The sequence below is a fragment of the Phyllostomus hastatus genome, unplaced genomic scaffold, assembly GCF_019186645.2.
Source record: "Phyllostomus hastatus isolate PE091 unplaced genomic scaffold, TTU_PhHast_1.1 phas_contig_17, whole genome shotgun sequence".
Taxonomy (NCBI): domain Eukaryota; kingdom Metazoa; phylum Chordata; class Mammalia; order Chiroptera; family Phyllostomidae; genus Phyllostomus; species Phyllostomus hastatus.
This window is the reverse complement of record NW_025333664.1, coordinates 8,220,461-8,240,768: the sequence shown is the minus strand read 5'-3', so window position 1 is coordinate 8,240,768 and position 20,308 is coordinate 8,220,461. Positions and strand designations below refer to the sequence as shown.

General features: G+C 48.9%; 1 protein-coding gene across 1 annotated transcript in view; it reads left to right on the top strand.

Moving 5' to 3' along the window:
- The first annotated feature begins 875 nt into the window (after positions 1-875).
- SLC9A8 (solute carrier family 9 member A8) overlaps positions 876-20,308 on the top strand; it is a 61,600-nt gene continuing 42,167 nt past the window's right edge. Inside the window, exons 1-3 of the mRNA XM_045833204.1 lie at positions 876-998; positions 3,035-3,213; positions 8,871-8,951. Of these exons, the coding sequence (XP_045689160.1) occupies positions 985-998; positions 3,035-3,213; positions 8,871-8,951 (274 nt within the window). The 5' untranslated portion in view covers positions 876-984. The remainder of the gene's footprint in view (positions 999-3,034; positions 3,214-8,870; positions 8,952-20,308) is intronic.

The following is a 20,308-nucleotide window of genomic DNA, read 5'->3' as shown; positions in this document are numbered from 1 at the left end:
GGCACCCCGAGAAAGCCACCGTGACCACAGTGCTAGGGTGCTGGAGGGAGAGAGGGGATCCCACTCACAGGGGGAAATGGGGCCGGGTTGAGTCCTGTCAGCATGCCAAGTTTTTTTTCTCTGATCAAGATTGGAAGCCAGTGGAGGTTTTGAGCAGAGGAGTACCCAAGTTTTAAAAGTTCACGGGGGCCACGGTGTGGAAAACCAGGGGAACAATGGCAGGGACAGAGAGGTTTCGGCAGCTTTGCAGATGTGACGAGATAAGATGGCTTGGACAGGGAAGGAGGTAGCAGCAGAGGTGGCCTCCAATGCAAAGGCCTAAAGCCCTTACAGTACGGTCCAGCTCTCCTGAGGGGGGTCCTCTTACACCTCCAACCTCACCTTGCTCCTTGCGGTACCCCCAACCCCACAGGCCACTGCTAGGTACATACAGGCGTCATTGACCAAATTCATCAGTGACCCATCCCTGGATAACACCAGCCGTTTGAACGCTGGGCACACAGTCAGAAGCCGGTGAATGTTTATAGGCAGATACTGCACAGCTCTGCAAAGCCCAGGTGGCCAGTCCTCTTTACAGCTGAGGAAAACCGAGGCTCAGGCTGGGGAAGTGAAACCCTCGGGTCCCTCTGCCCAGCCGAGGCTAGACGTTTCTTTCCCAACACTCAGCTAGGGTGAATCGCAGTGACCTCACAGGAGTTTCCCGCAAAACGTCCCCGCTCGGTGGGGGGCTGCCGAAACCTCGTGGGCCCAAAAGCTCCCCTAGTCCTGTAAGTGCCTCCGGGAAGATCCTCCAAGAGGCATCCTCCCACCCTCGGGCTATAGAGACAAAGGGACTGAAGGGCCGCCCTCCCGCGGCCGAGGTCCCGCCCCCCGCTCCTTGGCCGGCCGGCGGCTTCAGCGGAAGCCGGAAGCAAAAAGCGGGCCCTGCTAGCCCCGCGGGTCGGAACTCGGTGGTCTTGGAGGATCGGCAGGATTGGGGCGAAGATGGCGGGAGAGGAGTGAGTGGGATTTTCTCGGGCAGCGGAGGCGGCGGGGCTGGGCCGCAGTGGGTGACAGCTAGCGCCTCAGGCCGCCTTCTGGCCCCCGGAAGGCGGAGCTCCTTGTGCTGGTTGGCCAGGACTGACCATGCCGGCCCCTGCAAGGAGGGCGGGAGGGACGGGCCTGGGCCCAGCCCGGCCTTGCAGCCTCCTGGAGGTCAGACTTTCGGGCTGGGGATCGGCCTACCAGCGCAGGCCTCGAAAGCTGTCTTGCGGCAACCGCAACCCAAATTTCCCTTTTCCAGCTTTCGGTCATCTGACAATAATGGAACGCTCCGCCTCCTCCTCCAGGAAGTCCCCCAACCCCGTCCCCTGGTTAGCCAGTTTCCTCCTCCACTGTAACGATCATTTTTCGCATCTGTGTCCACTCAGTTTCATTCATTCATTAACTGCTGGCGGCCCACTATATTTCAGGTCCTGGGTGCCTAGGAGTAATGGAGGCAGACCAGGAGCTGCTCTCTGGGAACTTCCTTTATAGTAGAAGGAGACCATAAATAGACAAGATGATATCAGATGCTCTGAAGGAAATGGAATAGTGTTAGGGTGGGGGAAGTCTACTCAGGAAGGAGTGATAGTGCCAGCTGAAACCTTAATGAACAGAAGGAGGGATGGGAGAGGACACAACAAGTGCAAGAGGCCAGAAGCAAGAAAGGCATTCGTGCCTTTGAGGGACAGAAAGGCAGGCAGGGTGGCTGGAGTTGTAGAGAGCAAGGGGGCTGGCCATACAAGATGACACGGGGGCGGCCAGGGGGGCGGGTCCTGCAGGTACTTATGCGGAAGGACCGCTCTTCGCCCATCTCCATACCTGCCGGGCCCAGCCTATTCGTGTTACAGACGCCCTATGTTTATGGAATGAATATGTGAAAGTTCACAGGGAACCCGGTGGTTGAAATTTGGCTCCCTCACCTGACAACTTTTTGGATGTGCGTCTTGGCTGCGTGGTCATTTCATTTAGTGACCTTACCTCTGGCCCAGACTCTAAACTGCTGCAGAAGCACAGAACAAAAGAAGTGATATGCACCAGTGATCTCAAGTTTGCCTTCAAAGCTCTGTTCTGCCGCGGACTGAGCCATTGGCCAAGTTACACAACGTCTCTGAGTCACTGTTGTTTGTGGGTATAAAAGGGAAAGTAGGGGTATCCACCTCAGGCATGTTGTGCCTATTAAATGAAAGGTTGTATGTTTCCCTGGAATGGAGCAGGCCTCAATAAACATTAGCTGTTAAAACTCACAATACAATGACTGTTACCAGTATTGCACTAGTGTACAGTCCCAACAGGTGAGGAGAGCTGTGAGGAACATAAGTGGTGGGCTGGAGAGGGGTATTACAGAGGAGGTTACACTGAGCTTCTTGAAATCTGAGAAGGATTTTGTGAAGTACCAGATCAACGATCGCAAATTCAGGTAGCTTCTTCGACTTGTGGAGCCAATTTCAGGAAAAGAATGTAAACTGGAGAAATAAAGGCGCCAAGTAAATAATGTTGGGCCTTATAAAGTTGGACCTTGGAAGTGATGAGACTCCAGTTGGCCTCCATTTATTTTTTTAATAAAAAAATTACTGTATTTTTTTCCATTACCATTCAGTCCCCTTATACCCTTTCCCCTGCAATCACCACACTGTTGTTCATTGTCCATGAGTCATTTACCCTTTCTGTTCAATCCCTCCACCCCTTAAACTCCCCCTGACCCCTGCCTCCATTTGAATCCTGCATAAAGGCCAGGGGACAGGCAGCATGCCCTTTCTAAGCTGCCCCTGATTCCCCCTCGTTCCTGTGCTCTAAGTGGCCGAGTTCAGAAGCACCTGAGGGCACTGGTCCCCTCCTGCGGCAGCAGGCCGGCATCTTCTCAGTCAGGTTCTCCAAAGCCTGCCTGTTAGTCACAAGACTTGTGACTCCTATAAAGCTCTGTGTCAAATTCTCTTTCTGGCTTTGTGTGTTGATGCTCTGGGGCCCTTTTTGCCTTGATCTCATTCTGCTTTTTTTGTGTGTCCGCCAACAGGTTCCTCAACACAACTCACGAAAGTTTCAATGTCACCCTCCACACCACCCTGGTTGTCACCACAAAACTGGTGCTCCCGACCCCGGCCAAGCCCATCCTACCTGTGCAGACGGGGGAGCAGGCGCAGCAGGAGGAGCAGTCGAGCGGCATGACGATCTTCTTCAGCCTCCTCGTCCTAGGTGAATGCAGAGGCGCCATCGTCGGCCTCGCTGAGTGTCGGTGGGCGCTGGCTGTGGTCAGCCCGTCTAAATCACTGTTGACTGGGTCACACCCTCCAATTGGTTTTCATTTCAGACAGCGAGGGGCACCGACCAGTGCGTATCATTATAGCAGGGTACTTCTTTTCTTTATAACACCAGAGCTTAGCAATCCAGAAGAGCCCTCGGTGCAGTATCTTAGATGTCTGTTGGAAGAAAGAATTGGAAGAATTTTTGACCTAGAAGGAACCTTGAACATCTTCCAGTTTAATGGACTTCAAACTCTGCTCGTGAGAATGTGTGCGTGTGTGTGTGTGTGTGTGTGCGTGTGTGTGGTAGCGGCGACGGGAGGTAGGGGGCGTCAAACAGATTCAGTCTCTCAAACTCTAAATCTCACTTTGTTCACCCTCTTCCTTTAATGGGTGAGGAAATGCAGGCCCAGAGAGGTTAAGCAATTGACCTGGGATTTGGGAGACTAGAGGCTAATATCCAGGTTACCAGACAGCAGTCAAGAATTTTAGACTAAAGGTAGTAACTTCAGTACCTCCCAGAGACTGCAGTAGAGAAGTGTGTTAAACAAACGCGAAAACTCCCATTGAAACTGCACAACCACTTTGGATTAGCTGACTACAGAAGAAATAGCTTAGCATTTGACCCAAGCCCAAGCTCTCGTTTGAAAAGTGAAGCTGGCACGTGTACATTTCTCCACTGTCCTTTAATGATGGTTAGTCATATTTCCAATTAGATCGTTTCAGAACAGGGAAAGGTGCAACCGGATTGAAAGGTGCAGTGCGTTTCTCTGATGTCTAGTAAGGCTTTTTTGAGGAAAAGCGTCACATCTTTCACACTGACGTTCAGACTCTTGCAGTCCATCTTAATGATCCAGTGAAGTCCTGAGGCTCATCCTCGTCTCTCATAGATTTAAACCAGACCAAACCAAACCAAAACCCTGTTACATCTGGCTTTTTTCCCATCGCAACATGTCTTCAAGGTTCACCCATGTTGTAGCGTGTGTTAGAACTGTATTCCTTTGTTGGGCGGCATATATCCCATTGTGAGAATGTGTCACATTGTGTTCATCCATTCATCAGCTGGTGCACGTTTGTGGTGTTTCCACCTTTTTTGACTGTTGTGAATGGTTCTGCTGTGAACATCCGTGCACACGCTTCTGTGTGAACGTACCTTTTTATTTCTCTTGGATAGACAGTAGGTACCGAGGAGTGGAATTGCTGGGTTAACTGGGTATTCTCTCTGGAACTTTCTCACCAGCTGCCAGACTTTCCCACAGAGGCTGCACCCTTTTACATCCCGCCAGCAAATGCCCCAGTGCACCATGTCCCGTGTAGATTTAGTATGCCCAGGTAATTTTTTACCCTGTAAATATAGTTGAATTGTATTTTTTGAGGATTGCTTCAACAATCAAGGGCTCTTGTTTTCTTTTCCTTTTGTTATAGTAGCTGAATACAGAGAAGAAAAACAGTTCCTCTGTTGATCAGGAAATCTTTAGTTCCTAAAATCCTGCAGCATTAATCTGTTTACATTGTCATCAGCTTGGTATGTTAGAGGATTTAAAAGCCTGGCCTGGAAAAAAAAAAACAACTTGTTTTGTAATCACTTTTTTCACAAGAGGGCGAGAAGCATAAGTTACTTCTAAAGTAATTTTTAGGGTGTGTAGCATTGAAGATTATTTTGTGCCAAAGACCACAAAACAGGTTTTTATGAGGTACTTTTTCATCCAGGCAAAATCCTGCCCAGCGTTCATGCATGTCTGGGGCCAGAAGGACCGGCCTGCATTTCACAGGGCTGTGTGTTTCTCTTGGGTTGTCTTCCCTTCAAACACGTCCTGAGCCCAGACTCTGGGGTTGCGCTGACGTCCTGCGGGCCCCGTCTTCCCAGAACCAGATTCTTGGCAGTTCATGGGTTGGTATCTCCGCTTTTTCCGCGTGGGTCGCTTTTAGCAGACTAGAATGCTTCTTTTTAAGTACACTTGAAGGCATTTTTCCTCTTGTGTGTTATAAAGATAACATGTTTCTTATATATTAGATAACATGTTTCCTGATTAGATGTAAATCTGGTAAAGTAAAAAACAAAGTACTGTTAATAGATAACTTGCTAACCCACTGAGTGCACGAGCCCTGGTGAACTGAGGGAGGTTATTAGTCCACAGTTCGTGGTAGGCTTCTGGAACTGACGTAGAGCACGTAGAGCACCTTTGCCGCTTTTGTTTGCTGTTAGTTACGTCAGTAGAAATTGTGACTCTTGTGTCCATAAGGATATGAAGGAATTACATTGTGTTCCTCTTTGTGGAGAAGGGATTTTTTTATTTTGTATTTTTAGGAGCTTTGAATCAGTTCACTGGTACTTAACCCTTGCCGATCTTCGACTCCGCAGAAATAGTGGTGAGTCACCGTTACCGACTTCCACTGGAGTTAGCAGTCAGCGTCACTTGACAGACATTTTATGGGCCATTAAATTGACTGGCGTTATTAAAACCGAAATGTCTGTGTTTTAATATAGTTTACATAATTATTGCGTCAGGCATGAAGAGTTGGAAGCGCGTTCGCTTGTGGGATGCATACCCTCCATACCACACGGAAGTTTTTGCTGCTGTTTGCTCTTTTCCCCCGAAGCGCCGTGGGAACGTGGACTTGGGTTTGCATATATGCACTCGTGTGGTCATAAGCACGTACCCTCGTGCAGGCACACAGGGCTTGGGGCTTATTTTACGATAAATGGGGTCCTATCGCTTGCTTTTTCCCCTCACAGAATGACTTGGAGATCTTTCTGCATTAGTGTGTTTTGTAGACTTCATCCTCTTCTTCTTTTTAAAGGATGTGTATGTGGTAAAAATAAACAGAACATAAAATTTACCCCTTCAGTGGCATTTCCTACATTCACAGCGTAGTTCCAGAACCTTTTTACGACCCCAAAAGGAAACCCAGTGCCCATTAAAAACATCCACTCCCCATTCGCCCCCTCCCCTGTCGCTGGTAAGCACAATTCTGCTTTTGGTCTCTAAGAATTTTGCCTACTCAAAATACTTGATACAAATGGAATCATACAACATGTGATCTGTATTTGGCCTCTTTCACTTAGCATCACGTCTGCAAAGTTCACCCGTGTTTCAGCATGTGGTAGAATTGTATTCCTTTGTACAGCTCAGTAATATTCCACTGTAAGGGTGTAACCACATAGGGTTTATCCATTCACCAGCTGATGCGCATTTGTGTCGTTTCCTCCTGTTGACTACTGTGAGTAGGGCTGCTGCGAACCTTTGTGTACACGTTTTTGTGTGGACATGAGTGTTTATTTCTCTTGGACGTATACTTAGGAGTGGAATTACTGGGTTAAATGGCTGCTCTCTGTAACTTTCTCAGGAACTGCCAGACTTTCCCTGCCAGCAAGGCCCAAGTGTTCCGACTGCTTTACATCCTTACCCACGCCTGTTATTATCCTCGCTGTTTGGTCTCCTTAATTATAGCCATCCTAGTGGGCGTGGGGTCCGATCTCACTGCGACTTTGATTTGCGTTTATCTAATGACTAATGATGTCGAGCATCTTTTCATGTGCTTATCGGTCATTTATCTTTCTTTGGAGAAATGTCTATTCAGGTCCTTTGCTCATTTTATGTTGTGTTGTTTTTCCTTTTGTTGTTGAGTTGTAAGAGTTCTTTCCGTATCTAGATGTCTGATTTACAGATATGTTCTGCCCTTCTGCGGGTTGTTTTTTCAGACCTCATTCTTTTTAATGGCTGAAGGCCGTTGTTCCTTGAGCCTTATATTTAGCTCTCTCTCTCGATAATTTCCCCTCTGCTCTGAAGGATGCAAACAGTTGTTTGACTGATGAGAATACATTTTTAAATTAATTTTTTTATTCAGTTAGGTGCAGAGAAAGAGCAGAAACTGATTCAACCCCCTAATTATTATCTGTCTCCCTGCGGGCTCCTACACCTGCCTTTCTCAACGGCACGCATGCTCTTTGGTCACTTGTTACGATCGGGCATTGGGACTCTTTTCTTGCTCTTAGTATTCAGTGTAGGATTTTCCTAACTAGGTGAACTGTTTACGATAAAATAACACCGCAGATCGATAGTTTAGAGCACAGAACGAAAGGAGGAAAACATTTCTATATGCACAACCGTTTCCTTTCTCTGGGCACCTGGTGCTTTTTGATGGGACTGAAGATATCTTAATTTGGCAGCGCAGCTCTGAGGGTGGCCATTTAACAGCTGGGCAGATTGTGTAAACGTTTCTTTGTAAAGTGTCATGAAGGCAGCACTGTGACTGGGGAGACGGCGAACCACCCGCTGCCTGATGAAAAAAAAACGTGCACGTTGACATTGGACCATGAACTTACAGTGAGGAATTATTTACATAACAGGTTGCCATTGGGGGAGGGTCCAGAAATACTCCTTTCAGATAGTTTTCTAGTCTTTTCTTTCTTTCTTTCTTTCTTTCTTTCTTTCTTTCTTTCTTTCTTTCTTTCTTTCTTTCTTTCTTTCTTTCTTTCTTTTTTATTAAAAGCAGAGTATTTCCTTTTGAGTGTCCACTCTGCCACTTATTAAATGCATACATTTTTTTAAATAATTTTTTAAAGATTTTATTTATTTTTAGAGAGGGAAGGGAGGGAGAAAGAGAGAGAGAGAGAGAGAAACATCAATGTGCGGTTGCTGGGGGTCATGGCCTGCAACCCAGGCATGTGCCCTGACTGGGAATTGAACCTGCGGTGCTTTGGTTCGCAGCCTGCGCTCAATCCACTGAGCTATATGCCAGCCAGGGCCAGTCTTTTATTTCCTTCTCTGCCATGACGTCACCTCTGTGAGGAAAGTCAGGCATTCTCTTTATTCGGCCGACTGAGGAATGAAGGCAGCCAGCAGGGAGGCGGGGGCACCCAAGGCTCGGGGCACCGGACTGGACTCCAGCCCCAACCCTGCGGCACCTCCCAGTGAAGTGCCTCAGGTTTCCCGTCTAGAACCAAAGGGGTTAATGGTGACGATAGCGAGTTCAGAGGGGTGCTGGGGGCCAAATGAGGCAGCGGTTGGAAGTGCTCAGTGCAGGCCTGACTGGTGGGGAGCACTCAACCAGGGGGAGCCCCTGTACCCGGCTGGAGAGCAGTTGCCCCATCTTTAGGTCTCTGACATTCTTAGAACCAAAGTATTTACTTTATTGTGTTTATAAAACACCCCCGTTTTCTTCTGTGTTAAGAGAGAACCAGTCACCTGGTGGCAAAATACTCTGTGTCAGCACATTCTGTTGTAGTTACAGGTGCGTGAGAGTGATTTCACTGACTTCCTCCTCTCCACTCAGACTTTTGCAGTTGATGGCAACTTCAAAAAACTCGAGGACCACTTCTCAGAATCAGGGGAGTTCGAATAATTTTAAATCATTGTGTAAGGTTTAGCGGCTTAGAAAAAAAGTAGATGTCTGATTCTCTCAGATGTACGGAAGTGTGGAGAAATGCTGTCAACACCATGAGTCTGTGTCCAGCTTCAGAAATAAGAGACTGAAAATACTACTGACGTTTCCGGTGTCACTGGCAGCTGTCCGTTTCCCTGGCAGCCCTCGAGTAACTGTTGCCTTGAACTTGGTGTTTATGACTTACAAATGTGCTGTTTTAACAATGTCTTGTTTTTCCCACAGCTATCTGCATCATATTGGTGCACTTACTGATTCGATACAGATTACATTTCTTGCCAGAGAGCGTTGCTGTTGTTTCTCTAGGTAAGTGCTTATTGGTGATTTTACAATAAAAGCAGTAGCAATAGCTATCACTTTTGTAGTACCACCTCCTGCCAGGGACCATAAGAGACGTGGTACATACCTGATCTCGTTTAATCCTCGCTGCAACCTGCCATGAGGGTGTTCTGATCCCATTTTACCGGTGAGGACACTGGCTCAGAGAGGGGTCATGACCTCATGAAGGTCACATGGACGCCCCTCTGTACAGTTCGAAGGCCTTTTCTACTTCTGGAACACATCGAGGTGCATTGACCTCCGCTGCTAGGCTACACAGACACCCAGCTTAACTAAGCCCAGGAACTGACACTTGAATTCACAGCGTCACTGAATTTTACAGCCAAGAGGGGCTCTCGCTTCACAGTTCGGGAAAGAGAAATGGCTCACTGCGATGTCAGAGTCAGATCTGAGGTCTTCAGAGAGCATTTCATTCTGCCTCACATTTCTCCTTTGTTTCCTGTGGCAATTAACTCTTAAAATAATTAGCCGCTATTTAGAGTGAATACACTGGTGTAATAACAGGTGTGAACTCACAGGCAAGTTCATTGAAGTGGTTAAGTGGAGGAAGAGGCAGACACCTTATTTTCAGTAAGTGTTAAGATCAAGATGAAAACGTGGGTGGGGATGCTTAAGGCGTAGAAAATAAGGTTTAACCAAGGTCAGCTAAAGCTCTCATCACATTATTATACTGTAGTTACTCTTACTAGTTTCCACTTGCCTGCTGATGATGTTTAATTGTTTCATATCACCACCGATGCTTTAAGTTAATTTTATTTGCCTTGTAGATCTTGTTTAGTGTATTTAGTAATTCTTTCACAACATAGCTGTTGTTTGGATTGGCTTTGGAAATGAACGCTCAGACTGTTCACTCTCCTCCACACCCCCCCACCCCGCACTGCCACCGCGGCGTTCCTACTGCCCTGGTTCAGCCCTCCTGTGCCTTTCCTGGACTTCTGGCCTCTGCGCTCTCATACCATCGTCTCATTTAAGCCTCAGGACCCCGGTGACGCTGTATTTTAAGGGAGAAGCACCACTGTGTCGTATCGATCTTCGGGAAAGAGTTGGAAACCAGTTTTGCTCAAAAGGGTTCCTGTTCTCTGTCTAGCAGGCTCTCCAGCCGCACATCCTGCAGACCCTAACAGCCGTAGCTGACACATAGCCCGAGAGCTCTGAGGGTGGGAGGGTCATTCGTGGACGTTCCTTTCCCGATGTCGGGCATGCTGAAAGTAACAGCCAATGCCTGTTATTCCGGGGCACTCAGTAAAGCCTTTACAGAGCCATTCCAAGGAATTTGCAGTCTTGCAGTCAGTTTCCATAGTTTCTCAAGAGTAATAGACATAGTTGGTGCGTACTGAGGAGTTGTGTGTGGGGGAACTAAGGTGGTGGTTGGTTCTTATTACTGGATTTGGAACGTCAGGCTCTTCGCTGTCTCTTGAATGTCTGGGTAACTGCGGGTCAGGGACCACCAGTGCTGGTGCTGGGACTCACGGCATGCATTGCCGGTTGCCTACCCCAAAGCCACGTTTTCTCCTTCTTCCTTGAAAGTAGAACCCTCATTTTGATGAGGTGTCTTGCCTCCAAGTTAAGGTTGGTCTTCACCATCATAATAATCGCATTCTCCTTTGCCCAAGAGGTGCAGAGGCAGCAAAGCAGTGTGAAATCCAGACCTGTCTGGCGGTGAGCCCAAGGGAAGGCCGCTCGGGGGTGGGTTTGGGAAAACTCCTCTCCTCTGAATGAAAGGGCGATCCCCCTCTCTCTGATGCTGCTGCCTGAGGATGCGGTGCCCGAAGCCCCGGGAGCCACCTTGCGTCCACTGCGGCTCCCAGACGGACACCAGACACCGAGGATGGCCAGGGCGGCAGACAGGAAGCCCAGATCCCCAACCGCACTTTCGTTTCGTTGAATCGATAGCTGCCTGTCTCAGAGCTGCCTGTCCAATGAGATGATAAACCATTTTCAGCCAGGGGTTCTTGTACTTGCAGCCAAAAACATCTTAACTGATAATGCGATTGGGCTCTTTCCATTCAGGGAACAAAATCCATTCAAATTGACTCAAAGAAAATAAATTGGTGGGGGTCGAGCTGCACACTCATTGGCTCATAGAACTCCCAAAAAAAATGAGAGAAAAAAGGAAAATTCACAGGTGGTGCCAGCTCCAGACTCGGCTGCGTCGCGTCTCCCGGGCTCGGTTTGTCTTCATTTTCGACAGTGTTTCCCTCTGTTTCGGCCTCACTCTTGGGCAGGCTCTCTCCACTGGGTGAACCTTCAGAGCTTCGGGCTTACCATCTTTACAGGAGCAAGTGGGGGGGGGGTGGCCTCCTGTTCCACCCGGTTCCACCAGGAGCTGTGCATGCACTCCGACCACATGGCCGCCCCAGAATGGGGAACAGGGGTGCGAGTGTGGTCGGGAGTCAGCCAGGGCTCTGCGTCCACAGGATTCATCTCTTCACTGATGCGACAGAAGTGACTGTGGCCTGTGCAGCCAGGCCTGGGGCGGGGCGACGGGAAGTAAGTCTTGCTCTCGGTAATTATTTGCTAACTTAGGTGAATGGAACGCTGCAGGCACGTCCGGGAAGAGTGCCGGGGTCAGAAAGTGGCTTTCATTACGCTTGGGGACACGTGGTTGGAGCTCAGAAAAGCTGACAGAGCTCTCGAAGCGGTCCTGCGTCCCGTAAAGCTGTGTGTTCGTGAACCGAAGGAGAACTTTGTGCCACTACAGCGAAGCGTAACAAAATAGGGAGACATTCACCACTTCAAGAATTTCTGACTTTTGTGCCAAAAAAGAATCTTGATGAAGCTGCCAGAGAAAGTGGGGTTTTCGCTCTCCCGGGGATGCATTTCCCCAGCCGACCTCTTCCAGCCCGAAGTTACAGAGTCCTCCGTCGTCCAGGGGCAGGAGTGGCCTTTTATGCGATAGTTCAGCATTCAGAGTTCCTAATAAATTGTTGGTATAGAAAAGGACGTATCTGCACCGTAAAAACCATTTTCTCTTTTATATTTTATTGTGTTTTCAAGTGAATCAGGGGACTCTTCTCATTCTTCATAAAAATATAGTATCAACAGACTCCCAGTTCTAAAGGTACTTTCTTGGCCTGTGTTCAAAGCTTTCAGATACTTCCTATACTTATGGAATTCTGTAGTTTGGGCCTCTTCTTAAAAAGTAATTTTTTTGCACATTTAAACAGCTGTACAGAAAAAGAGAAATCTTTTTTATTGACCATCTCAACTATTTTTATCATGCTTCATTCTCTTCTAAACCATTTGTAGACATATACGTATTGATTAGATGACTTTACTTGGTTTGAGTTTATATCATTTTTTGTGTTTTTTCTTCTTACTATTCTTTCTATGTTTTTCTTAAGCTCATGCATTTATTTTCATTGGCCATATAGTACTGATTCAGTGCTTATAGATTTGGGTCTGAAATTTATAAGCAAAGAAAATGAAATTATTGTATTGCCTGCTGTCCTCTTGTAAAAAGCAAAAATGAGAGTAGATTCTTTTTCACAATCACACTGTATTTTAGAGCAGGAAAGCCCAGTAAGGGCTGGAAATTTGACTTTCCAGTGCCTAGGTTTCGCCTGAATACTGCAGATAGAAAACCTGCATTTTAACTTACAGCTAGATTTGATTGGATCATGGAGTGAATAGGACACACAGAACCTTCTTAACTATGTTTGTGCTTTTAGTTACAATCCTTCCCTCTTGTTTTGACGAAAGGATTTCAATTTTTTTTTATAAGAGTAGTGCTCTTTTTGTCATTTGGGATTTTGAGTGGAAGATGATGAAAAACCACTCAGTTCCGGAGTTACTGACTAAAGGTAATTCTGGAAAAAAGCAAATACAGTAATTACACCCTAACTGTACTTAAGTTATAAAAAAATATTTTTAAGGAAACTTAAAGGGAGACTCCTAACTGTAATAGCTTCCGTTGCTTTTTAGACTCTTAAGAGTCTGACGTCGCTGCGACGACGTAGCGTCCCATGGGCAGCTCTCCCTGCGTCGCAGATGCTTCGGTTTGTTGGGGAAGGAGCAGACCTGCGTGTGCTGGTAGGAGAGGCGCTGCCTTAGAGGTCGGGGCTGAAACCAGCTGTCAGATTGACCGTGTGACTGCAGCAGACAGGACTGCCCAGGCTGTCGCGTTGGAAGGAAGAGTGCTGGCACAGACTTCTAGCCTCTGTGTTTCTGGAAACGTGGATCAGGGGTGATCGTTGATTCTCGGAACATCGCGTTGCTGTTTTCCTGCTGTTAACTAAATATGTGCTCCGCATGTAACAACGTCCTGCCTTTGCCTGGAGCCTTGCTCTGACTTTCCTAGGCTTGCAGTCCTCTTCTCTTGTCCCAGCATTTTGTCATCGCTAAGCTGTGTTTTATGCGTACATCGTCCAGATATGCCAAAATAGGGAGGGAGTCTAAATTCTAAAAGAAAAAAGGCTGCTAATGAATTGCATTCTGAAACTTGCTATATTGGAGCTGATTTCTATAAATGTCCTATTACACCTTGTACATGTTCTCTGCAGGTGATAAGGAATGCATTCCTTTGAAGAAATAAGCTAGTTTAAAAACAAAACATTTAAACAGCCCTTCCCCAGAAAGCAGACAGACACACAGCCCTGAGGCCCGGTTTCCCATCTTACTGGCAGGTCTTCTGACTTTTAGAGCATCTTTGGAGTAGTGTCGGCTTGACTACAAGTCACACAGTCAAGGACTGGATTCAGTTACCTCATTGTACTACGACTCGATTCTATAACTACAGCTGACAAGACGCACTGACAATAAAGTATTTTCAGTAAATCACTTATGGTTGAAAAGTATTGCATAAGTAATTCTATTTCATGTTGCCCCATTACGTAGTAGGAGAGGTATGTCCTGCTGAGGGTCAGGGTCAGTGTGGCAGCCCCTTTCTGGGCCTGCCGGTCTGTTGGCACAGAGAGCCCAAAGTGACTGGGAAGCAGCCACTGTAACTCTTACTGCGTGAACCCTGGCAGAAATGTCCTTTCCACTCGTTGAGCCTAAAGTTTCAGGCTAAGGAAGCAGAAATCCCCCAGGTAGAAATCCCCACTCCCACGTGAGTCCCCGTGGGTGAGGCTGAGTGGGGCCACTCCCATACATCATGCACTGTGCTCCCCCCTGCTCACCTGGTGGGGATGTTGCACCTTGTGATGGCCGCGTACGTAAGGAGTGTGCTGCGTCCTGGACGAAAGCTTCTTCCCTCACAGGTTGTCATCACCAAGCTGGTGCCATCTCAGCGCCATCTTTAAAGGCCACCTTAGCACTCTGGCTGGCTGGCAGCTTCTGGATGGTGTGGTGCATGGTGTAGAACTGCATGGAGTCCATGGTCACATGCCCAGTGCTGCACCACCTTTGCCATAAAGTGAGTCTCTCGGGTTGATGTGTGGCTACACAGTGCCCCACTTGGGTGGGTCAGACCCTCTGGGCCCACGGGCAGTGGTGCTAGCCAAAGACAGGCAGCATGCGTGTCAGTCTCAGGCGGAATGAATTGCTGTCCTTTCCAGGATGGAAGGGTCTGATGTCATCGAGTTGCCGGCACGCATCTGCTGGTCTCAAGGGATGGCACCACACTGACTGCTGAGTTGGAGTCCGTGGCCGTCCAGGACACATTCAACAGTGGCAGGAGCTAAGAGGGAGTGCATGTTGTTAGGCGCTGCATAGCTTCCACCTGCCGTCATGGCTATGGGGTTCCTGAGCCCCTTGCACACATGCAGAAGCGGCCGAGGCCAGAGGCTGGGTGAGTAATCCATTGGTCCATGGATTGGAAGTCCAGGATAAAGAACTCCTGGACTTCCGGCCAAGATGGACACGTAGGTAGACACACTGTGTCTCCTCCCGCAACCAAAAGAAGAACAACAACAAATTTAGAAACAGAAAACAACAAGAACTGCCAGAAAATCGAACTGTATGGAGGCCCAACAACCAAGGAGTTAAAGCAGAAACATTCATCCAGACCGGTAGGAGGGGCGGAGCCGGGCAGCCCGGCAGAGAGGACGCGAGGCAAGGCTGCGGCTCATGGACCAGGCGAAGTGGCAGCTGGCAGAGTGGAGGGGTCCCACATTCTCACGCAGATAAACCAGGAGGGACAACTGGGAAGCGAGACAGACTGCACAACCCAGGGCTCCAGGTCGGGGAAATAAAGCCTCAAAACTTCTGACTGAAAACACCTGTGGGGGTTGAGGTGCAGGGAGAAACCCCCAGCCTCACAGGAGACTTCGTGGGAGATTCCCACAGGGTCCTAGAACGTACACACACCCATTCACCCGGGAATCAGCACCAGAAGGGCCCATTTTGCTTGTAGGTGGCGGGGGGAGGTGGGGGGAGTACCTGAAAGCCAGCCAAGAGTCCAGGAAGCGGCATTGTTCCTTTTTAGACTCCTCCCCTACGTACAGCGTCACAACGCAGTGACGTGGGTGGCCCCACCCTGGTGACCACCTAAGGCTCTACCCATCACTGTGTAAGAGTTGTAATGAGACAAAAAAAAAAATGGCCCAAATGAAAGAATAGATCAAAGCTCCAGAAAAAATACAAGTAAGCGACGAAGAGATAGCCAACCTATCAGATGCAAAGTTCAAAACAGTGGTAATCAGGACACTCAGAAATGATTGAATATGGTTGCAAAATAGAGGAAAAAGTGAAACCTATGAAAAATGAAATAAAGGAAAATGAACAAGGAACCAACAGTGACAGGAAGGAAACTGGGACTCAGATCAACAGTTCGGACCAGAAGGAAGAAATAAACATTTAACTGGATCAGAATGAAGAAACAAGACTGCAAAAATAGAGGAGAGGCTCAGGAACCTCTGGGACAACATCTGAACCATGGGGGTTCCAGAAGGAGAGGAGGAAGAACAAGAAATTGAAAACTTACTGGAAAAATTAATGAAGGAGAACTTCCCCAATCTGGCAAAAGAAACAGACTTCCAGGAAGTCCAGGAAGCTCAGAGAGTCCCAAAGATGTTGGACCCAAGAAGGAACACACCAAGGCGTATCATAATTACATTAGCCAAGATTAAAGATAAGGAGAGAATCTTCAAAGCAGCAAGAGAAAAGGAGACAGTTACTCCTACAAAGGAGTTCACATAATACTATCAGCTGATTTCGCAGAAGAAACCTTGCATGCAAGAAGGGGCTGGAAAGAAGTATTTGAAGTCACGAAAGGCAAGGACCTTCATCCAAGATTGCTCTATCCAGTAAAGCTATCATTTAGAATGGAAGGGCAGATCAAGTGCTTCCCGGATAAGGTCAAGTTAAAGGAGTTCATCATTACCAAGTTCTTATTATACGAAATGTTGAAGGTATTTATATAAGAAAAAGATGATCAAAACTATGAACAGTAAAATGATAACAAACTCACAACTATCAACAACCGAACCTAAAACAAACACAAAAGCAAACGACGCAAACAACTAGAACAGGAACAGAATCACAGAAATGGAGATCACATGGAGGGTTATCAGTGGGGAGGGGGGGGGAAGGTACAGGGAGTAAGAAGCATAAATAGTAGGTATAAAATGGACAGGGGGAGGTTAAGAATAGTATATGAAATATATGAAATATAGAAGCCAAAGAACTTACATGTACGACCCGTGGACATGAAATAAGGAGGGGAGCATGCAAGGCGGAAGGGAATAAAGTAGGGGGACAACTGTAATAGCATAATCAATGAAATACATTTTTTTTTAAAGAAAAGAACTCCCAGTGTGGCCACATGTCCGGAGCTGAGGGAGAGGAGCTGCTGTCACAGCTGTGGATGGCTGGGGGGACTGGGTCGCCCGTTTGTGCAATGTACTTGTGCCCTCTGACCCACACGAGCCTCATCTCTGATGGGACACTGTCGTCTTAAAGCAGACTGCTGCTGGGCCCACCTGGCCTTGCAACTGGGTGGGTAGGGCAACCCAGCATAGGAGGGACCGTTCTGGCCACTCGAGCACTTGCTGTCCCGTGTGCAGATGCTCCGTCTGTACGAGGGCCTGAAGGGGACACGCCAGGACCTGTTGGTTTTCTCCTCGGGAGTTTCTGAGTGGTGCATAGTTCTCTGCCGCAAATGGCATGGCCTCGCTCCGGAGCCTTCGGGGTCTGTGCCGAGCCACCCTCCTGCTGGGGCTTGCGGGGGCGTCGCACGGCACCCCTTGCTACCACAGATGCTTCCAGCACCCCGGGGTCTGCCAGATCGCGTGGCAGAAGCTGCTCGAACTGCAGCTGGACCTGCCACAGGGCCATTTCTTCCGGGCCTCCCCAGAACCATCAGCCTTCCGCAGGCGCAGTACACAGTCGGAGTTTTCTCAAGTGTGGACTTCGCTGCCTCCACAGCCTAGAGGAGACCTACCAAGCATTGTGCTTCTTTCTCAGGCATAGGAGGAGGCGGAGCGTGCAGATCTTGTCCTGTGCTTGGAGGGAGTGTCCTGGCACACTCCAGCCGCTGCACCCCTGAAAACTTCACAGACGGGCAGGCTCCTGACACTTTGTATCATCTGAGGCGTGTGTCTTACCGAGACACCTACTCACCACTTCTTACTTGTGTAACCAGATCCCCATGATGTCAGCGGGTAGCAGCCCAGGGTGTTGTCCTGTGGAATGCCCACATGCCTAGGTCCTTTGGGGCTATTACATATGACAGAAAGCGTGAGTCACATGAGGCACTTACCTCATTTGGGACTTCTGTGTAATCTTGAAATAGTCTGGGGAGCTCCGCAGTCCCACGGGGAGGTGGGCGCGACTTCTGCAGGCCCAGAAGGTTCTCGGGAATCTGAAGGTTGAAGGTGTTCATGTGTGTCTCCCCGACACCCCTGATCCACGTCTCCGAGTCCCATTTCTGCATGGCCGGGGGCCCTGAGAGGCAGGCGTCGGAGAGTTGCCTTGAGTTCTGCTTTCTTGAACATCTGCCACTCTTACTGTTAAGTTCTGTACCTGGTCTCCAGCTCTAGAAGCCCCCCAGCTGCAGGAGACGAAGGGTCTGTTTAAACGCTGCCAAGGAGGCCCTCCGAGTCCTGCCTTTTACTTTCAGTTGAATTGTCTGAGCCCGTCATTTTCTCCTTCAGTGCATCAGTGGCATTCAACGACAACCACACAGTTCCGCTGCCCTCGTGGGCACTATTTCTCCCCGCCTCTCCGACAGCAGAGGCACCCCACGAGCCACCAGTGTCCCGGCCCTGTCCGCCACAAGGGCAAGTCTAAGTGATGGCACTGCCGCCCAGGTGAGGGTCTCTCGGTACTTCCCTGCTGGTGCCGGGGTCCTCATTGCCGGCCTGCTCCTGAGCCTTGTATTTCGAGTTGGCTCCCTGTGACCACTCCACTCCTGGAACCAACTGTCTTAGGTCGGCTCCTGAAAAGCAGAGCCTGCGACAGGTTTGAGGACGTGTCATTTATTAAGGGGTGCTCTTCAGGATTGATCTGTGAGGAAGGGAGTACACCGGACTAGGGAAGGAGAAAGAGCCGAACGTGGGTGGGATCTCAGGGCAAGCCCAGCCTGAGCCTTGGTAGGAGGGCTCTGCGGCAAGAGCTGACAGCAGAGCTGGCCCCTCCTTAGAGCCAGGGGCTGGACACCTGTGCCCCCCTCGGTTACCATTGGCCGTGGGGGCAGAGGGGGCACAGCGTCCACCATGAGGAGCCTCTGGGCAGCTAAGGGCGGTTTTCTGGACAAGGGGGAGGGCTGTGAGCACTTAGCCCCCACTCACGGCAGGTCGCACAGACCAGTCAAGGGGACCCGGCTGGCCTCACAGCGTCTGCCACAGAAGGCAGCTGGTAAGCTCTCTACAAAATTAAAACTGCCTGTCCTTGGGCCCAGCGACCCCCGTTTCGGGAGGTTTTCCTGTAGGTACCCACCCACACGTGGAGCGAAGTGTCTGCTCAGACGACACCGGTGAGAGCACCAGCGTGGAACACACCCAAGGGCAGGGCTAGGGGACGGGCGGGGGCGTGGGGGCGGGGGGTGGCACCTCGCCGCAGAGGAAGGCCCTGCGGCCCCCAGCAGAACAAGGAGCGGGAGCTCTGTGTGCGTGGTGGGGACTGGTTTCTGGGACACGGTGTAAGTTAGAATGGTGGATGCCACACGACTGCTTGTCTTAAAGGGGATCTTCTGTGTGCAAGCACATGTACACGCACGATTTTCCATGTACGGACTCTCAGGGGAAGCGCACTGTGTGACCAAGGCCTGGGGACCGTGCCTCATAAATAGTGACATGAAAACGAGCTTAGGCACCAGAATGATTACTGATTTTCAAATGTTACTGCTTTGTATGTGATTACGAGTGTTAATCGTGGTATGAAGGTTTGGTATACATTCACAAGGGAAAAAGAAAGTGGAGGTTTTAGTAGAGCAAAGAAAACCACTAGCTTTTAAAGTGAAATCTGAAACCATGAAAAGAGGTTCAGCTTCCCCAGTGCTCAGGAATGATGACTGAGGCAGAGTGGCTGCCGATGCAAATTGAAACCTTCAAGTACAGTTTCGTGCCCACCGTATTGGCAGGAATGTTAAAGCCTGATGATTATGCGGGCTTGGTGAGGATGTGGGGTTGCTCTGGTGGAAAGCAGCGGGGTCACTGCAGAGGGCAATCGGGCAACCTTTTAGAGGTAAAAAAAAGCTCCTGCTGTTCATTGTCTCTGGACCCACCCCCCCCGCCCCGGGCAACACTCTTACACCAGAGGCGTGCGCAGGCGTGTTCACTGCAGCACCCTGTTAGCAGTGGACACTTGGAGACAGCCATTGTTGGTGGAATCATTTTTTAAAAATGCGACTTAAAAAAATTAAAATATAATTTGCATACCATAAACTTCACAATTTCCAAGTGCACAATTCACTGCTTTTCTGTATGGTCACGGGGTGGCGCGGCCACCACCACGGTCTAATTCCAGAGCATTTTCATCACTTCAGAAAGAAGCCCTCTACCCGCGAGCAGTCACTCCCCGGGGCCCCCTGCCCCCTCCCCCTGGCAGCTGCTGATCGGCTTCCTGTGTCTGTAGAGTTGCCCATTCTGCACATTTCATATAAATGGAATCGTGCAACCTGTGGCCATTTTTCAGTAACAGCTTTATTGGGATGTATTCACGTACCATACAGGTTGTCTATTTTAAATACGCAATTCAGTCGTTTTTAGGATAGTCACAGGATTGTGCAGTCCTTACAATAATCAACTTCAGAACATTGTCATGACCCCAAAAAGGAAGCTCTCGCCCCTCACGCCCTACTCCTCAACCCTAGGCAACCATTTCTGTCCCTGTCGGTCTGCCTATTCTGGATATTTCACGTACGTGGATCATCAAATAGTCTTTTGTGTCTGGCTTCGTTCACATCCGCGTTTTCAAGGTCCGTCACATGCCGCGTGACCCAG